The sequence below is a fragment of the Perognathus longimembris genome, chromosome 13 (assembly GCF_023159225.1).
Source record: "Perognathus longimembris pacificus isolate PPM17 chromosome 13, ASM2315922v1, whole genome shotgun sequence".
Taxonomy (NCBI): domain Eukaryota; kingdom Metazoa; phylum Chordata; class Mammalia; order Rodentia; family Heteromyidae; genus Perognathus; species Perognathus longimembris.
In genome coordinates, this window is record NC_063173.1 from 51122380 (window position 1) to 51140767 (window position 18388).

General features: G+C 35.7%; 2 protein-coding genes across 2 annotated transcripts; both read left to right on the forward strand.

Annotated features, from left to right (window-relative positions):
• Positions 1-10765: 10765 nt before the first annotated feature.
• On the forward strand, positions 10766-11719 carry LOC125362543 (olfactory receptor 8H1-like). The gene has a single exon (XM_048361363.1). The coding sequence runs from the start codon at positions 10766-10768 to the stop codon at positions 11717-11719; it is 954 nt and encodes a 317-aa protein (XP_048217320.1).
• Positions 11720-16495: 4776 nt separating this feature from the next.
• LOC125362544 (olfactory receptor 8H1-like) lies at positions 16496-17446 on the forward strand. Its single transcript, XM_048361364.1, has one exon. It carries the CDS (start codon positions 16496-16498, stop codon positions 17444-17446), a length of 951 nt encoding a protein of 316 aa, XP_048217321.1.
• The last annotated feature ends 942 nt before the right edge of the window (positions 17447-18388 follow it).

An 18388-nucleotide genomic window follows, 5' to 3' on the forward strand; every position in this document is an offset into this window, starting at 1 on the left:
GAACATTGCTGTGCTGGTGGCTTTAGTGTGATTTTGTTTGTGGTCTTTTGGATAGATACCCAAAAGTGGGGCTGCTGGGTCATAGGGGAGTTCTATATTTAGCCTTCTGAGGAACCTCCATACTGCTTGACAGAGTGGCTGAACCAGTTTACTTTCCCACCAACAATGAAGTAGGGTTCCCTTTTGGCCACATCCCCTCCTACAGTTGTTATTGTTAGTTTTCTTGATATAAGACATTCTTACTGGGGTGAGATGGAATCTCAGTGTTTTGATTTGCATTTCTGTTATGGCCAGTGATGTAGAGCACTTTTTCATATGCCTCTTGGCCATTCTCATTTCCTCATCAGAGAAGTCACTTTTTAAGTCTCTAGCCCACTTGATGAGGGGGCTATTGGTTCTTTGCGGTTTTGTTTTGGAGGAAGGTAATTTTTTTAGTTCTGCATATATTTTAGATATGACGCCTTTGTCTGTTGAATGGCCGGGAAAGATCTTCTCCCAATCTGTGGGCTTTCTGTTTATCTTGCAAGCTATGTCCTTGCCCTGCAGAAGCTCTGTAGTTTGATGTAGTCCCATTTGTCCAACCTTTCTTTGATTTGTAGCCTTTCTGGGTCTTTGTTGAGGAAGTTCTGTCCAGTGCCAAGGAGCCCAAGTGTTTCTCCTACTCCTTCCTTTAGTGTTTTCAGGGTGTCTGTTTTGATTTCGAGGTCTTTAATCCATTTGGAATTGATTTTGGTGCAGGGTGATATATAAGGATCTAGTTTGAATTTGTTGCATGTGTTAAACCAGTTTTGCCAGCACCATTTGTTAAAGAGGCTATCTTTCTTCCAGACTATAGTTTTAGCTCCTTTATCTAAGATTAAGTAGGCGTAGTTCTGTGGATTCATTTCTGGGACTTCACTTCTGTTCCATTGGTCTTCAGGCCTGTTCCGGTGCCAATACCAAGCTGGTTTTTTTCATTACTATAGCTTTATAATACAGCTTGAAGTTGGGTATTGTAATTCCTCCAGCACTGTTCTTTCTGCTTAGGATTGTTTTTGCTATTCTAGGTCTTTTATTGTTCCATGTGAATTTCAGGATTGCTTCCTCTATTTCATTAAAAGATGGTGTTGGGATATTGATGGGTATTGCATTGATTTGTAGATTGCCTTTGGCAATATTGTCATTTTGATTATATTAATCCTCCCCATCCAGGAGCATGGGAGGTTTTTCCATTTCCTTAGTTCTGCCTTAATTTCATTTTCCATGTTTTTAAAGTTCTCATCGTAAAGGTCTTTCACCTTTGGTTAAGGTTATTCCTAGGTATTTTATGATTTTTTACGCTACTGCAAAAGGAGTTGCTTTCCTGATTTCAGCCTCGGTCTTCGGGTTGTTAGCATAGAGAAAGGCCGTTGATTTTTGAGGCTTTATTTTATTCCTGAAACTTTGCCAAAGTTTTGGATCAGTTCTAGTAGCTTCGGGGTTGAATCTATGGGGTTCTTTAGGTATAGGATCATGTCATCTGCAAAGAGAGAAAGTTTAACTTCAACTTTTCCTATTTGGATCCCCTTTGTATTCTCTTCTTTCCTAATTGCTCTGGCTAAGAATTCTAGTACTACGTTGAAGAGAAGAGGAGAGAGTGGACATCCCTGTCTTTTCCTGATTTTAAAGGGAATGGCTTAAGTTTTTCACCATTTAGAGTTATGCTTGCTGTTGGTTTGTCGTAAACTACCTTGATTATATTCGGGAATGTTCCCTGGAATCCCAGTTTTTTGAGGTCTTTTAGCATAATTGGTTGCTGGATTTTATCAAGTGCTTTCTCCGCATTGAGTGGTATGATCATGTGGTTCTTTACTTTGCTCCGGTTGATGTGGTGGATTACATTAATTGACTTGCGTATATTGAAACAACTTTGCATCCCTGGGATGAATCCACTTTGATCGTGGTGTATGATTTTTTTGATGACCTGTTGAAGTCGATTGGCCAGAATTTTGTTGAGAATTTTTGAGTCTATATTCATCAGGGAAATCGGTCTATACTCCTCTTTCCATGATGCATCCCTGCCGGGTTTTGGGATGAGGGTTATAGTGGCTTCATAGAATTTTTGTGGTAGTGAACATTCTCTTTTGATTTCATTGAAGAGTTTGAGAAATATTGGTGTGAGTTCTGTTTTGAAGGCATTGTAGAATTCTGCTGTGAATTCATCTGGAACTGGACTTTTCTTGGCTGGGAGATCACTTATTGCCTTTTCTATTTCAATACAGGATATGGGTCTGTTTAGAAGGTTTAAGTCTTCATGGTTGAGTTTGGGATATGAATTTTTTCTAGGAAATCATCCATTTCTTCCAAGTTCTCGAATTTGTTGGCAAAAAGGTTTGCAAAATAGTCCCTTATTATGGTCTGAATTTTGGTTGTTTCTATGGTGATGTTACCTGTTTCATCTCTTATCTTGTTTATTTGAGTGTGCTGCCTTTGTTTTTTGGTCAGGTTTGCTTGGGGTCTGTCTATCTTATTGATTTTTTCAAAGAACCAACTCCTTGTTTTGTTGATTCTTTCAGTGTTTTTTTTTAGTCTCTAATGGATTTAATTCTTATTTGATTTTAATTATTTGCTTCCATATATTAACTTGGGGTTTGGCTTGTTGTTCTCTTTCAAGGAAATTAAGGTGATTCTTTAAATTATTGAGATTCTGTTTTTCCAGTTTGTTGTTGTATGCATTCAGAGATATAAATTTTCCTCTGAGTACTGCCTTTGCTGTGTCCCAAAGAAACTGGTACTTTGTGTCCTCATTTTGGTTGAGTTCCATAAACATTTGAATTTCCAATTAAATTTCTTCAATGACCCACTGATGGTTCAGCAGTGTATTGTTTAGTCTCCATGAACTGTAGGAATTTCTGTGGTGGCTGTTTGAGTTGAGCTCTAATTTTATTCCATTGTGGTCTGAGAGAAGGCAGGGAATGGTTTTGATACTTCTGAATTTGTACAGATTTTCTTTGTGCCCTAAGATGTGATCTCTTTTGGAGACACGTGCCGCTGAGAAGAATGTGTATTCTGTTGTTGCAGGGTGGAATATTCTGTAGATGTCCATTAACTCTAGTTGGTCTATGCAATTGTATAGTTCTGTGGTTTCTTTGTTCAGTTTTTGGCATGTTGATCTGTCCAGAGGTGACAGTGGAGTATTAAAGTCCCCAACTATCAATGTGTTTGGGTCTGAGTGTTTTTAGAGTCAGTAGTGTTTGTTTGATGAAGTTGGGTGCTCCTGTATTTGGTGTGTAGATATTTAGGATGGTTATACCTTCCTGTAGGAGAGATCCCTTTACTAGTATGTAGTAACCTTCTTTGTCTCTTCTTACCTTTTTTAATTTGAAGTCAATTTTGTCTGATACTAGCATTGCAACTCCGGCCTGCTTATGGGGGCCATTTGCTTGATAGATTTGATTCCAGCCTTTCACTTTTAGAAGATGTTTACTTTTGCTGGATAGATGAGTCTCTTGGAGGCAGCAGAAAGATGGATCTTGATTTTTGATCCAACTTATGAGCCTATGTCGTTTGATTGGCGAATTAAGTCCATTAAGGTTGAGAGTTAGGATTGAGAGCTGATGATTTGTTCCCTTTATTATCCCTATCTTGTTAAAGGATGAGTCTTCCCATTGGTTGATCTGTTATTCTGGTTTACTATTTAGGGCTCATTTCTCTGTCTACATTGGGATCTTTATTATTTTCTCTGTATAGTACATCTTTGCGTATTTTTTGTGAAGCTGGTTTATTGGAGATATATTGTTTCAGTTTTTCTTTACTGTGGAAGACTTTTATTTGACCTTCAGCTATGAATGAGAGTTTAGCTGGGTACACTATTCTTGCTTGGTAGTTATTTTTATTTAGGTTTGGCATACCTCATTCCAGCCTCTCCTTGCTTTCATGGTCTCTGCTGAGAAGTCTGGGGTAATTCTGATTGGTTTTCCTTTATATGTGATTGTTCTCTTCTCCCTAACAGCTTTAAGGATTCTTTCCTTAGACTGTACTGATCCTGTTTTGATCACAATGTGTTGGTGGGATGTCCTATTCTGCTCTGGTCAGTTAGGGGTTCTAAATGCTTCTTGTATCTGTATAGGTCTTTGCTTCTGGATATTTGGGAAGTTTTCAGCTAATATTCTGTTAAATAGTGTGCCTATTCCATTAACTTCTTTCTCCAAGTTTTCCTCAATACCTATTATCCTTAAATTGGGCTTTCTGATTGTATCTTGAATCTCCTGGAGCGATCTGTTTTGTCGATTGGATTGGTTCTGTATTAATTTTTGATCTTCCTCTGTAGATTCTAGGGAATCTTCAGCTCCTGAGATTTGATCCTCTGTTCGGTCAGTCGGGACTGTAGGCTAGCTACTTGATTTCACATCTCTTTTCCTTCTGACTGGTCTTTCCTGGTGATTTCCATGTCATCTCTTAGGTCCTGTATGGACTTCTTTACTTCATTAACTTCATTAATTTGGTTTTGAGTGTTGTCTCTCAAATCTTTTAGCTGGGTAGCTATCTTTTCATTTGACTCTTGAAGTTCATTTATCTTTCTATTTGTGGATGCCATGAAATTCTCCATTAATTTTTGCTTTGCCTCCTCATGCTCTAGAATAATTGACTGAAGATATTCAAACTTTCATTTATCATGTTTATCAGTAGACTTTGTAGAGCATTTGGGGGGATCTCTTCTATGTCTTTGATTGACTGCTCTGCTTCCTGCCAGTTTTGAGTGGGAGATAAGACTTCATTGTTTGCCATCTTTCTTGTGTTTCTTCTTCCTATTTGGATTGGGAATGCCAATCTACAAGCACCTGTGAGCACCGTTTAAGACCCAAAGCAGACCTTACGAAGGACTGTTGTGTAAATCTTAGAAGTTCACAATTAAATACAGATACCTTTTACACCTGTGTATAAAATTAGATTTGTTGTTCCTAAAGAATACAATTTCAGGGCTGGGAATATGGCCTAGTGGCAAGAGTGCTTGCCATACATGAAGCCCTAGGTTCAATTCCTCAGCACCACATATATAGAAAATGGCCAGAAGTGGCGCTGTGGCTCAAGTGGTAGAGTGCTAGCCTTGAGCAAAAAGAGGCCAGGGACAGTGCTCAGGCCCTGCGTCCAAGGCCCAGGACTGGCAAAAAAAAAAAAAAATCAAACAAGAATACAATTTCAATATAACAACCAATCCTAAGCCCTGTATTCAGTAGTTACTTATTTACTGTTACAACCTTATGAGCAATTCTTGTTCTTATATTAAGTTCCTTTTGGACTGGCTTTCTCTATGAACTCCTTTGTTTCACTCGAATTAGGCAGGGATACCCTCTATCCAATAACCAGGAGTCAATGGGGTCTTGAGGACCTAGAAGTAAGTCAGGAGGGTAAGTTAGAGGTAGTAAAGAAACTAGAGTAAAATGTATGCGGGCGTTGGTGATTTTGGTTTAGTTTCAGTGATGTGGAAATGAGGAGGAGAGTAGAATCAGCAAAAACAACAACGTTAAAATGATAGACAATGGAGAGTTAGCAGTACAGAGTGAAGGTGTTATTCATAGGAAAGTAATTTTTAAAGAAAGAGAGTGTATAGCGAGAAATAAAGAAAGAATTCTAGAAGACAAATCCACATAACCGAGAAAAATTATTTTAAAAAAATAAAAAGGAAAAAGTAAACAGAAAAAGAAAAAAAAGGAAAAAAAAGAACAACAACAACAAAAAAAAAAAAAAACCTTGATAGAACCAACAGGTGAAAATGGAAAACAAAAACAATCCAATGAAGTTTCAGAAATGAAAATATAAGAAAAAAATAAAAATATAAATGAAAGCTTAAAAACTTTTGAGACAAAACAAACAAAAAGTCTTCCTTGTTTGGGTGGGCTTTCTACAGTCTCTGGTTTCCTTGCGATGGTCTGCAGTCTAATCTGCCACTTGGCTGGTTTGACTTACTTTCAGTTTGCAGGGGGTGGATCTGCTCTGCCCCTCTGCCCCTGTTAATGAAATCCTGGGGTTCTGTGGTTCACACAGCTATTACGTAGGCCTTGGGTGTCCACTGTAGATGGGAACATGAACAATCTTGGGCACCGTGGCTCCTCCCCTCTGCTGTAGGGCCGCTGCCTTTAATGCCTGGCTTTGAGTAGGCTGTGGACTCAGCAGGGCGGGGTACCTCTGTCCTGGTTTAGTGGGCTGAGAGTCGCTTGCCTGGGGGAGGTTCCTCCCTCCTGGGCGGGACGGCCTTCTGGGCAGAGCTGGGTATGGAATTCAGCTCCATTTCAGGCTGGGAATTGGGCTTCTAAATGGGACCGGTTATCTGTCTTGGGACGTTTGTTCTCCCATGTGGCTGTTCCTTGCCTCCGATAGCTGTTCGCCTCTTTCGCTTTTAATTTAGGAATTCGATGGGCAGGGCGGGCACCTCTAGCTGAGCCAAGGCCCAGGACAAGCCTCCCACCTGGGCAGGGGCGTTCTCCTGGGTGGAGCTGGCTCTCACTGATTGGTCCCTCTTGCCCTTCTCAAAGATGGTCACTTTGTCCTAGCTTTCTCCAGGCGAGCTTTCATTCCAGTCTGGTCTGACCCTTTGCCAGTGTCAAAGATGGCACTTGCTCTCCCGGTTGGGGAAGGAGCTGCTCTGTGGGCGTGAGTGAGAGTGTCTTTTGTGGGAGTACTCATGCTGTCTCTGCGATTTCAGCCTGTCCGTGCTCAGCCTGTGATCTGTCTGTATGTTGCCGTCTGGAGAATTTCTCCTTGGTCTCTCTTGAGCTGTGCGGGGTCTGCAGCACTGTGCCGGTGCTGGCACTGGTGTGGTGGAGGGATGCTGCCCGGAGCTAGATTCTGTGTTTTCAGACCAGCAAAGTTGATTTTTCCTTCCTAGCCAGACTCCCTGTACTGTTAGAACTTATTTGGGCAGTCTATCTAGGGGTAAAAATTTCTCTGGTGTGGGAAAACTGCGATGTTCGTGGGAGCCCAGCTAGGGCTCTGCTGCTCCTCCGCTGTCTTCTCCCGAAGTCGTGAGTACATTTTTTTTTTATCAAACTTGTTACCTCTTCCCTTATTTTTCTCCCAACTTCGCCCCCCCACCATTCCCTCCCTCCCAGAGTTGTACAGTTCATTTACAGTATTGCTGTTGAATTGGTTTGCCTTTCACCCTTTGTTTCCCCCATTTTGATGTTCCCTGTCACTTCCCTAGTTCTGATAAGAATATATACAGTACCCAAGATACCAAAATCAGTTACAGTGACAAAAGGGATAAAACCATGTGGAACAAAGACAAAAGAATAAGGCATAATTTCACATGGTACGTTGAAAAGTACAACAGTAAACCATTTGTTTCCATAACTTGGAGTTCATTTCGCTTAGCATCATCTTATGTGTTCATACACATAGCTATTGAACTATTGTGATCTTCTGCTAGGACTGTCCTAGACATGTAATAATTATTACCAATGAGGGAAACCAAAGAGTATATGTTTCTTTCAATTATATTAGTCTTTATTAGTTATATAATAAAGATTTTCCTTTGGGTATTTTCAAACTGGTGGGTTTATATCACATGTGTTTTTATATCATGCAGGTTTATACTACCACTCATAATCCTTAGTCTACCCCTCTTCCCACTGATACTATCCTTGTTCTTCCCAATCACACACTTCCTATATTCATTTTTTAATGTGGAACCAACTTTGGGAAGATAAATCCATAATTTGTCTTTAAGTTTTGAGGTGTTTCACTTAACAGATAAAGGTCCATTTCCATTTAATGTTCAGTAAGTGAGAGAATTTTGTTCCTTAAATCTAAAGCAAATTTATCATTTATACACACCACATTTTCTTTAGCAATTCACCTGCTGATGGGTTGCAGGGATGATAGCTCTATTTTGCTATTATGAATAGTAGTATGATCTGCACAGATATGCAGGTAGTTTATGCTGATTTTCATTAATTTGTGTATACACCCAGGAATGACAGGGGTAGATAATATGGTTGTTTTATTTTCTTCTTTAGATTTCTGGTGAGCTACATCCTGATTTTCATAGGTTTTGAATGAAATTACATTTCTGTCAACAATGTATATATCTATATTTTTATCATATTCTTGCTGCTATTTGATGTTACATGTTTAATTAAAGTCAGCTCTTCTGAAATAAATATCATAATTCTTGACTGCTAATGAGATATATATGTGTGTACATATGTGTATATGTGTATATTCATGCATAAACACTGCCTCTATGTATTGATATTTCAATCTATGCATTTTTCTATATACCTATGTATCTATGTATGCATCTATGTATCTACCTGTGTATCTAGCTAGCTAACTAGCTAGTTAACTATCATCTATCTCCTTATTCACATCAACAAAGTGCCTTCTGAAATTCTGCAGAATGAGCATTCTTTCCTATAGAATCTTTTCTATATATGCCGGATAATTCATTTTAGAAAAATTTAACACAACACTCACAAGGTTTTACAAGGTAATGCACAGAGGGGCTACAGTTACACGAGTCAGATAATGACTTCATTTTTTTGAACAGGGTCTCTGCCTCCCTCATTTTCTTCAAGTTTTTCCTTCACAACTTTCCTCTTTCCCAAGCTGTATAGTTCATTTCCAACATGGTGACAAGTGAGAACCACTGATGACTTGCTTCTCCCTTTGTCCCACAGATTCTGTGCTTCCCTTTCCCTTTCCCAAATCAGATAAACTTATGTATAAGAAATGGGTACAGACATCAAAAATAGTATACTAAATAGTATACTAGTACACAAAAAGTGGTACACTGGGTGTTTTATATATGCCTACCTGATCTAGGGAAGGGAAAGAAAAATGAGGGTGTAAGATATCACAAGAAATGTACTCACTGCCCTATTATGTAACTGTACCCCTTTTGCACAACACTTAGTCAACAAAATTTAATTAATAAAAAAAAGCTTTGGAATAAAAATAATAAAAGATTTTTAAAAATCTTTTATTTTGACCACAAAAAAAAGAAATAAATAATACTGACAGAAGAGAATAAACCAAAGGAAAAAACAATTAAAGGTCCTCAAACAATGCAACAACAACAATAACAAAAACTTGTTTCCACTTCTTGGAATTCATTTCAATAAGCCTAATTTTATATGACTATATAAATATAGCCATTGAGCCTTCATGATCCTCTCCCAAGAATATTCTCCTTTGTCCTCACTATGTGAATGTTTAGATTGCTGTTTAATTACTCATGTCTGATGTTTTTAAAAGCCTATTGTTCCATATTTTGGAGTTTCTATGTGAATAGGCCAAACCCATACTCATTTAGCCCTTGAAAATTTGTCTTGAAAATGTGCCAAGTAATTTTCCTGGGAAATTGGTCACTGAGGATGAGAGAGTGTTGCCTAACCAAGACCATTAAATGAGGTGCCCTGGATTTAGGCAGAAAAGGAGGCACATCCTACACTGCTTATATTTACAGTAGCTCTTTGGCACTTTTTTGAGACATTCCTCCTGGTTAGCATCTCATTTGAGCAATCTGATCAAAATTTCTAGGGAAATTTAAGTTGTCTCAGAATAAAAATAATGAATGAAAACAAATTTAAAACTGACTACAGAAAACAAAATATATGTATCACTGTAGAGATGCTTAGTCCCTTATGTGGATTTCATATTTCAGTCATAAGAAAAATGGAGAGTTGACAATTAAGTTTGCCTTAAATTTTTGAAAGGAAATTTTCTTTCACCAATTTTGGGTCACAGTAAGTATTTCACATTGAATAAATACAGGATGTTTTTAAATTAAATCGCTTAACATAAACAATTTATTCGAATAAAAAGTTGAAAAACAGGATATCCCTAAGCATTCTCTAAGCCTTTCTTTTATAGTAATGCAAATACTCTCTTTCTGTTGGATTTTAAAATTTTCTTTAAATTGGGCACATCTAGATTCATAATTTTATGTAACAAATTTTAATTTAATTATCTTGAGAAAAGAAGCCCTAGAAGATTGTCATTACATAGAAGAAATATTCTTAATGGTAGAATATGTATACTCTTGTTCTAAGTGACATCACAGCTTACCACCAGAGAAATATTGAGTTGAAGAATCCAGGGACTATGACCAATGTAGTTAAATTTTAATTTTAGATAAAATTTTATTTTCACTATATTCTGTAGAAAAAACATTGTTGAGCATTTATAATATTTTATAATGTATAAGATTAATAGAACCTAAAGAAGGACACTAAACATAAAATTTATTTAAGTGGTGTTGACGGATATATTTATGTGAAAAACAAGTAATATATTTAAGTTGCTTTCTGTGTATACTTATCATGCATCTAGCATTTTGTCAACTTCAATTTTATAATGATAATGTGGAAGCAAAGAAATATGAACTCTTCTTTCAGTCACAGAAATGTGATTAAATCAATCTAATGAATGTATCAATCTAATCAATGTAATGAAACTGCCATCAGATAAGTCATACAATATTCTTCAAACTAAATGTTATTTAAGGTGTACTAACCTGAGTAGGAACAATGACCTAAAATCTCATTGTTAATAAAATAGCATTTGGCACAAGATCATATATGAAAAAAGTTACTTTCTCTTGTATCATAAGTAAATGTTAATTTTATAACTGTATTCAACGTTGTTGAACGTTGTTGTTCTTTCCTATAATTATATTGTTAATTTTGAGGCAACCTGGGTTACGTATAAAGACACTGGACCATTTACATAGGATAAAACGATTCTGAAGTTCAAGTCATCTGAGCTAAGCATGATCTCTAATTTCTCAACAGTGTGCATTGACACTATGGAAACCTGGAATAACACAAAGGTTCCCAACTTCATCCTTATGGGGCTGACTGACTCTGGAGAGATGCAGGTGGCCCTCTCTGTGCTGTTTCTCCTGATTTACCTAATCACTGTGTTGGGAAACCTAGGCATGATCATGATAATTCACCTAGATCTCCAGCTTCACACCCCTATGTATTTTTTCCTCACTCACCTCTCATTCATTGACCTCAGTTACTCAAGTGTCATCACACCTAAAACTCTAGAGAACTTACTGACTTCGACCAAGAACATTTCCTTCATGGGCTGCTTCACCCAGCTCTACTTTTTTGTTTTATTTGCTGGTGCTGAAATTTTTCTCCTCTCTGCCATGGCCTATGATCGCTATGTGGCTATCTGCAACCCCCTACAGTATCCTGTAATAATGTCCTCAAGATTCTGTTGGACTCTTCTTGCTGGGTCGTATATGACTGGCATTTTAGATTCCTCTGTCAATGTTATTTGCATGAGTAGATTGACTTTCTGCAACTCCAATATCATCCATCACTTTTTCTGTGACACATCGCCCATGTTAGCTCTATCCTGCAGGGACACAAGTGATATTGAAATGATGATATTTATTCTTGCTGGTTCTACTCTAATGATGTCCCTTATCACAATAGCCATGTCCTATGCAACTATTCTGTCCACTATTCTGAAAATTAAATCCTCTTCTGGAAAGCAGAAAGCCTTTTCCACCTGTGCCTCCCACCTGCTGGGGGTCACTATTTTCTATGGCACTATGATCTTTACCTATTTAAAACCCAAGAAGTCCTACTCCCTGGGAAAGGACCAAGTGGCTTCTGTGTTTTACACCATTGTGATCCCCATGCTGAATCCACTCATTTATAGTCTTAGGAACAAGGAAGTGAAAAATGCTTTCTTTCGTGTTAAGAAGAAAACAGGGGGCTCTAGGCAACTAAAAGGACAGTGATGTCACATATTTCGGCTCATTATTTCTGTTTTTTTTTTAGAAAAAAATCAAACGGATTCATTTCTATTTATTTTATATTTATCTGCCCTCCACTTCTCATAACATTTCTTATAGCATTCCCAAGAATACATTATCAGAAGTCCATTATTATAATTAGAGGTGATAAAGCATGTGTTGGCTGTGTGTTCATGGGGTAGGGGTGGCAGATACTTTGTAAAATTTAAATTTGGCTACGTTTTTTAAAGTATGCCATAAAAATTCAATGTACATTGCAAGCTGAAGTTACTATAGCATGAAAACCTTATTTTACATCAATAATAAGAATTTTAGTACTCACTTTGTTTATCAACTAAAATATCTTGCTACCCATACACCCTTTAAGAAGGCACTGAATTTGGAGCCCCCATTTTATGAGTTCCACAAGTTAACTCATCAGTCCAATCCACGGGTCTTAAGTACTTTAAAATACTCTGAAAGCTGAGATCATGTGTAAGACTTTACAACTTTACAAATAATATTCCTATAATATTTTAGATTTTTTATAAGAATATTAACTGCTGCTTTCAAAATTACTTTCCGTCCATTTAATTCACAAACTGAAGGATTTCAGAAAGGGGAAATATTAGCATTTAACTAATTCTCATAAGGAAAAAAGAAGTAATCTATTAAATTTACAATATAGAAAACCATTGCTAATGTTGAAGGCCATTTGAAAATTTTTCCTTAAAGTTATTAAAGAAAAATACCGCACTTTTGGATAGATTCTCCTCAACAATTAACTGTGGGTATTTGCATGCATAATCATATTTAAGTGGCATTTGTGTTATTTCCAGTACTTTTCTTCAACTTTCTGCTGTCTTGTAAAGAGGTTTACTTTGTGAAGGCAGCTGTGAGATGAATGTCTTCTCAGACAGATTCAAAATTTCTTTTGCACTGTTTTAAGCTGGAATTACTGTAAGTTACTGGGCTGTAAAATCTATAGGCAGTGCACCTGTAAAATATTTGAGGAATATGCTTCTCCATTATACTTATGTGATTCTATCAACTTTGAAATATTGATTGAAAATAAATGTCTGAATTAAATGCTTGATTCACTTCTCAAACAGTTTTAAATAGAAAAGGTTATAGTGCAAATATATGAAAAAGAATTTCAGGTTCATGGCATCCTATAAACTTGGATCAAGAAATATACTAATTTTTATTTTTTACTTTTCAATGATCTACATATTCTAGTACTGTAATTTTATTTATCTCTGATTTTAAAAGGAAGTTTTTGGAGGTATGGTTTCATTTTCTAGATACTGTTGTAAAATTTATAACAAGTATTATGCAGACTGATCAAATAATATATTTTACAAGTTATCATTGATATTTACTAAGGTTTTGGTTTATGGAAAAATTGCATGTTATTTTTCTCCTAAATACTTTTTTATTTTTTCTGACTATTATAAGACAAAACACCATCTGGTACATGTAAGATCCTGATTTCAAAACAGCATAATGCCATAAAATCATTAAAAATGAGTAAAATAGAGTACAACCTGTTAATTTCAGCAATTAATAATCTTAATGCTCACTAATTTAGTAAATATTTTAATTTGAAAGTTAATTTTCTGATCTGTTGCACAATTGTCTGTATCGTAAAATAATGTCTAAAATAAATTGCCCATGTTACTGTGATATCTCTGTATTTCAATGAATGTGTATTTGTTGTATTGCTATTTATTTATTTATTTTTTGCCAGTCCTGGACTTGGACTCAGGGCCTAAGCACTGTTCCTGGCTTCTTTTTGCTCAAGGCTATAGCACTCTGCCACTTGAGCCACAGCACCACTTTTGGCCATTTTCTATATATGTGGTGCTACGGAATAGAACCCAGAGCTTCATGTATACGAGGCAAGCACTCTTGCCACTAGGCCATATTCCCAGCCCTATTGCTATTTATTTTTTAATATTGCGAATAATGTGTTTTTGGTTGCTGGTAAACCATTTTTGACTCATCTCTACTTATTAAAGAATATGCTTAATTTTAAACTGAGAGTCTTTTTTCCAGTCTCTGCTCACTATTGCAACATTTGGTTTTACCATTAGTTACAAAAATAGAGAAAACACACAGTTGATGCCAAACACATTGACCATAGAAATTCCATTAACCAGCACCATTCTACTTTACACAACATTATTCCCTAATATTAACATGATTCAATCAGATTAGATATTTTTAAATCAACTACCTCTCCAGTCTTCCCTCTGTTTTCAGGGTTCTGCTGGTTATTTGGTAATGAGACTGTCATGGACTTTTCTGCCTGGGCTGGCTTCAAACCTTGATTCAAAAATATCAGTCTACCGAGTAGCCAGGATTACAAACATGAGTCTGGAGTGTCCAATTTAAAGACAGCTTCTTATAAAGCAAGAAATAATCTCCTAAAATTCTTGGAAACAAGCACACTTGAATAGAAGAACATTTTTACATTTGAAAATATATTAAATATATGATAATTTAGTGCAAGATTTATAAAATTGTTTATTGATTCTTAATACGTAGCTTTCAGATCCTGTTTTTGCATCCTCATGTTTACAGAATGTGCATCAATGAAATTATTCAACTGAGTTATCTTTTTAAACTCATATTTTCTGATCATATAATGAGGAAGTGTGTTCTGGGCATCACATACAGGGACAGCCTTCAATTTGACTCATATCTTTCTGCACTAATTTTACCTTTATAAGAAGAAAGGAGCATGAAAAATAAAATACTAGATAACATTTCTCAAGTATGTTATTTTAACACAATCTGAATGAAATATGGGACAATTATAATTATGCATATGCACAATTACGTGTTTTAATAAGTATAATGTGTTTAAGGGAGATCATCACTTGATTATTGAGCAGTAAGTTGTTCCTTTAACTTCTTTAAATATAGGTATATGCTACAATTACAGAAGGACACATTTTGTTTATGACAGTATTATACTTTTTAATATAACTCATATCGGGATGAAATAGTAATTATTCCATTTTGGAAGGTGTCAGTCAAAGGAAACATTCTCTAAAAGCTTTTTTCTACAAAATTCAAAAATTCTTCATTTGACAAGTTCGCACTGTGAAATTATGTATAACTTCATAGCTAGCAAACTAAATAAATTCTGTCTTCAAATACTACATCATAAAATACTTGTTATTCTGTTCATCATTGTGGAATTTCTATATAGAAAGCTGAATTTCTACTCATTTAGTACTTAAATTTTAGCTTTGAATATGTGCCAAGAAATATCCTTAGGAATTGGTCACTGAGGATGACAAAGTGTTGCACAATCCCCATGCCCATTAAATGATCACCCATTAAATGAGTGCCCTGGATATATGAGGCTAAAAGGTAAGGCACACACCACTCTTCTGATATTCACCCATGGACATTTACTTTGAGAAAATCCTTTCTCATAACCTTTTCATTTGAGTAAGCTTATTAAAATTTCTTAGATGACTCATTTTAGACTAAAATTAATGAATGCACAAACTAATGAAAATAATTACAGAAAAAAATATTAAAAAGTGGGTTAGCACCTTATAGGCTTTCAGTTTGATTTGTTTTAAAAAAAAAAACTAAAGTATTACAAATTGCTTGGCTTTCACTCTAGAAGTTTCCTTTCACCAATCAAGAGTAAGTACTCCACTTTGCATGGATAGATGGACATGTTGAAATGAAACCTACTTTAGTAACTAAGTTATGTGAATAAATCTGTGAATGTAAAGAAGTACATGATTCAAACTTTCTACAGGCTATACTTGTTAGTGATGTATGCTTTTAATATTGGTATTTAAAACTTTCTTAGTTTGGGTGTTAGCTCGATTGCTCGTGATTTTACTTTATAAATTTAAATTGAATTATCCTCAAAGAAAAAAAAAGAGGTCCTGAAGATTTAACATCACATGAATAGAAACTAGGTCTATATTATAGAAGAGCACCATATATCATTTGGCCTGTGCTATAAGTAACATCCAGAATTTTTGGAATATATATATATATAAATATATATATAAATAAATAAATATGTATGTATGAATGTATATATATTTATATATGCATATATATCACACACACATGCATGCACAGATTATGGAGTTAAGGATTCAGAGTCTATGACTAGTTACTCAAATTTAAATTTTTGATAAAACTTGATTTTGTTTAAGTCCACTTAGGGAAGCATCATATAGCTTGGAATTAAGATTAATAGTCTATATTTCTACCTACAGATGTCTACTAAAAGTTCAGTTTGCTTAAAGGTCTTAACTGATATGTCTAATACAAAATAAATCCAATATATTTGTTTTCTATCTATATTCATTCTGTATCTACCATTTTCATTAACTGCAATAAAAGAATTACACAGGCATCCAAGTGCACATTATTGTTAACTTGCTTTTTTAGATCAAAGAACTGTAGCAAAATATGCCTATACATAATGGCACTGAATTCTTAACTAAAAAGTTTTAGAAAATAGTAATACATATGTCATACCATTTGCAGACTAAATGTGTTAGCAAAACTGTTTACCAAATCATAAGGTTTGTTCTAATTATGAAGAAAATTACCTGTCCCTAACTAAATGTCACTCTACAGATAGATCTATACATACATTTTTGACTTACTATAAATAAACTATTATATTTTCCTTGATCTATTTTATTTATAGAGATGTTGGGACAATCATTTAAGTAATGATTTTAAGTGATTCAGGCTAAGTATCATCTTTAATTTTTCAACTATCAGCACATGATGAGAACCTGGAATAACACAAAGGTAGTGGACTTCATCCTTATGGGATTGACAGATTCTGGAGAGATCCAGCTGGCACTGTTGGTACTGTTTCTCCTGATTTACCTGATTACTGTGCTGGGAAATTTAGGCATGATCATGTTAATCCACCTGGATCTGCAGCTTCACACTCCTATGTACTTTTTCCTTACTCACCTCTCATTCATTGACCTCAGTTACTCAAGTGTCATCACACCTAAAACCTTAGCCAATTTACTGACTTCCACCAGGAACATTTCCTTCATGAGCTGCTTCACCCAGCTGTTCTTTTTTGTTCTGTTTGCTGCTACAGAATGTGTTCTCCTGTCCACAATGGCCTATGACCGCTATGTGGCTATCTGCAAACCTCTGCAGTATCCTGTAATAATGTCCTCAAGACTCTGTTGGTCTTTGCTCACTGGGTCCTACATGACAGGCATCTTGGATTCCTCTGTAAATGTTATTTGCATAAGCACGTTGCATTTCTGCAACTCCAATATTATCCATCATTTTTTCTGTGACATATCTCCAATTTTATCTCTGTCCTGCACTGACACCTATGGAATTGAACTGATGATATTTATTCTTGCTGGTGCTACTCTAATGATGTCCCTTATCACAATAGCTATGTCCTATGTGTCCATTCTGTCAACTATTCTGAAAATTAATTCAACTTCAGGAAAGCAGAAAGCCTTCTCCACCTGTGCCTCCCATCTGCTGGGAGTCACCATTTTTTATGGCACAATGATCTTCACCTATTTAAAACCCAAGAAGTCCTACTCCCTGGGAAAAGATCAAGTGGCTTCTGTGTTTTACACAATTGTGATTCCCATGCTGAACCCACTCATTTATAGTCTTAGGAACAAGGAAGTAAAAAATGCTTTCTTTCGAGTCATGCAGAAGAGAGTCTCCTTCGGGCAACTAAAATGATAACTATGTGAAGAATGTATGTTAACTTTCCATAGACTGAAAGATGAGATTCATTTGTGTAAGCTTATGTTCAGCTGCTCTTCAACTCTTTTTCCATAAGAGACATTTCTAAGAATTCATTATTAGAATTTCTATTGAATTGGAATTTCAAGATGATATGGGATGTCTAGATGATAAATGATGTACTTATATGGCCAACTAATATATAGCACAAATTATTTCTTTTCAATTGTTGAATTTGTCATATATTCCATTCATACTGTAATTGGGTGCCCACTAAATTTTCTTGTGGAGAACATTTCTATAGATGTCCAATGGTAAGTCTTATGTACATTTTTATTGTATGAAATAATTACTTATGTGTACAGTGTTTTAACTTTGCTGAATATTTAAATTTTCTCATCAGCACAAGGTAAATCCTTATTTCTGAGGATGCATGTGTTACATGAGAGATGAAGTAAAATGAAGTTTACAACCCTTTGTCTTTATCATTGAAGTCTTGTTCCTTTAATATTGTAAGGCACATGCTTGTCTAAATTCTTATTTCTTTATTTATGCCTTCCCTAAGGATTATCCTCAGCACCTGGGTTCTGTCCCTGAGTTTTTTATTTCTGACTTTGTGGTGGTTAATTGAAGATCAGTGTTTATCTGCCTTTTTTTGTGTGGGGGGGAGGGGGCAGGGCTGACTCAGAACAGCAATCCTAAGATGTCAGCCTCTTGAGTGGCAAGATTTTAGGAATACATTATTAGTGCCTGCCTCTCTATTGTGTATTAAAAAAAGCTTCATTTAATTTTAACTCAATAAGTGAAAAATAGTAGATATTGAAATCATCAGCATTTTTCAAATTTTTATTCATAATAAAATATTTAAGTATATATGAGTGTGTGAGTGTGTATGTGTTAATGGAAAATTGCACATACTAATATTGAATGATGGCAATT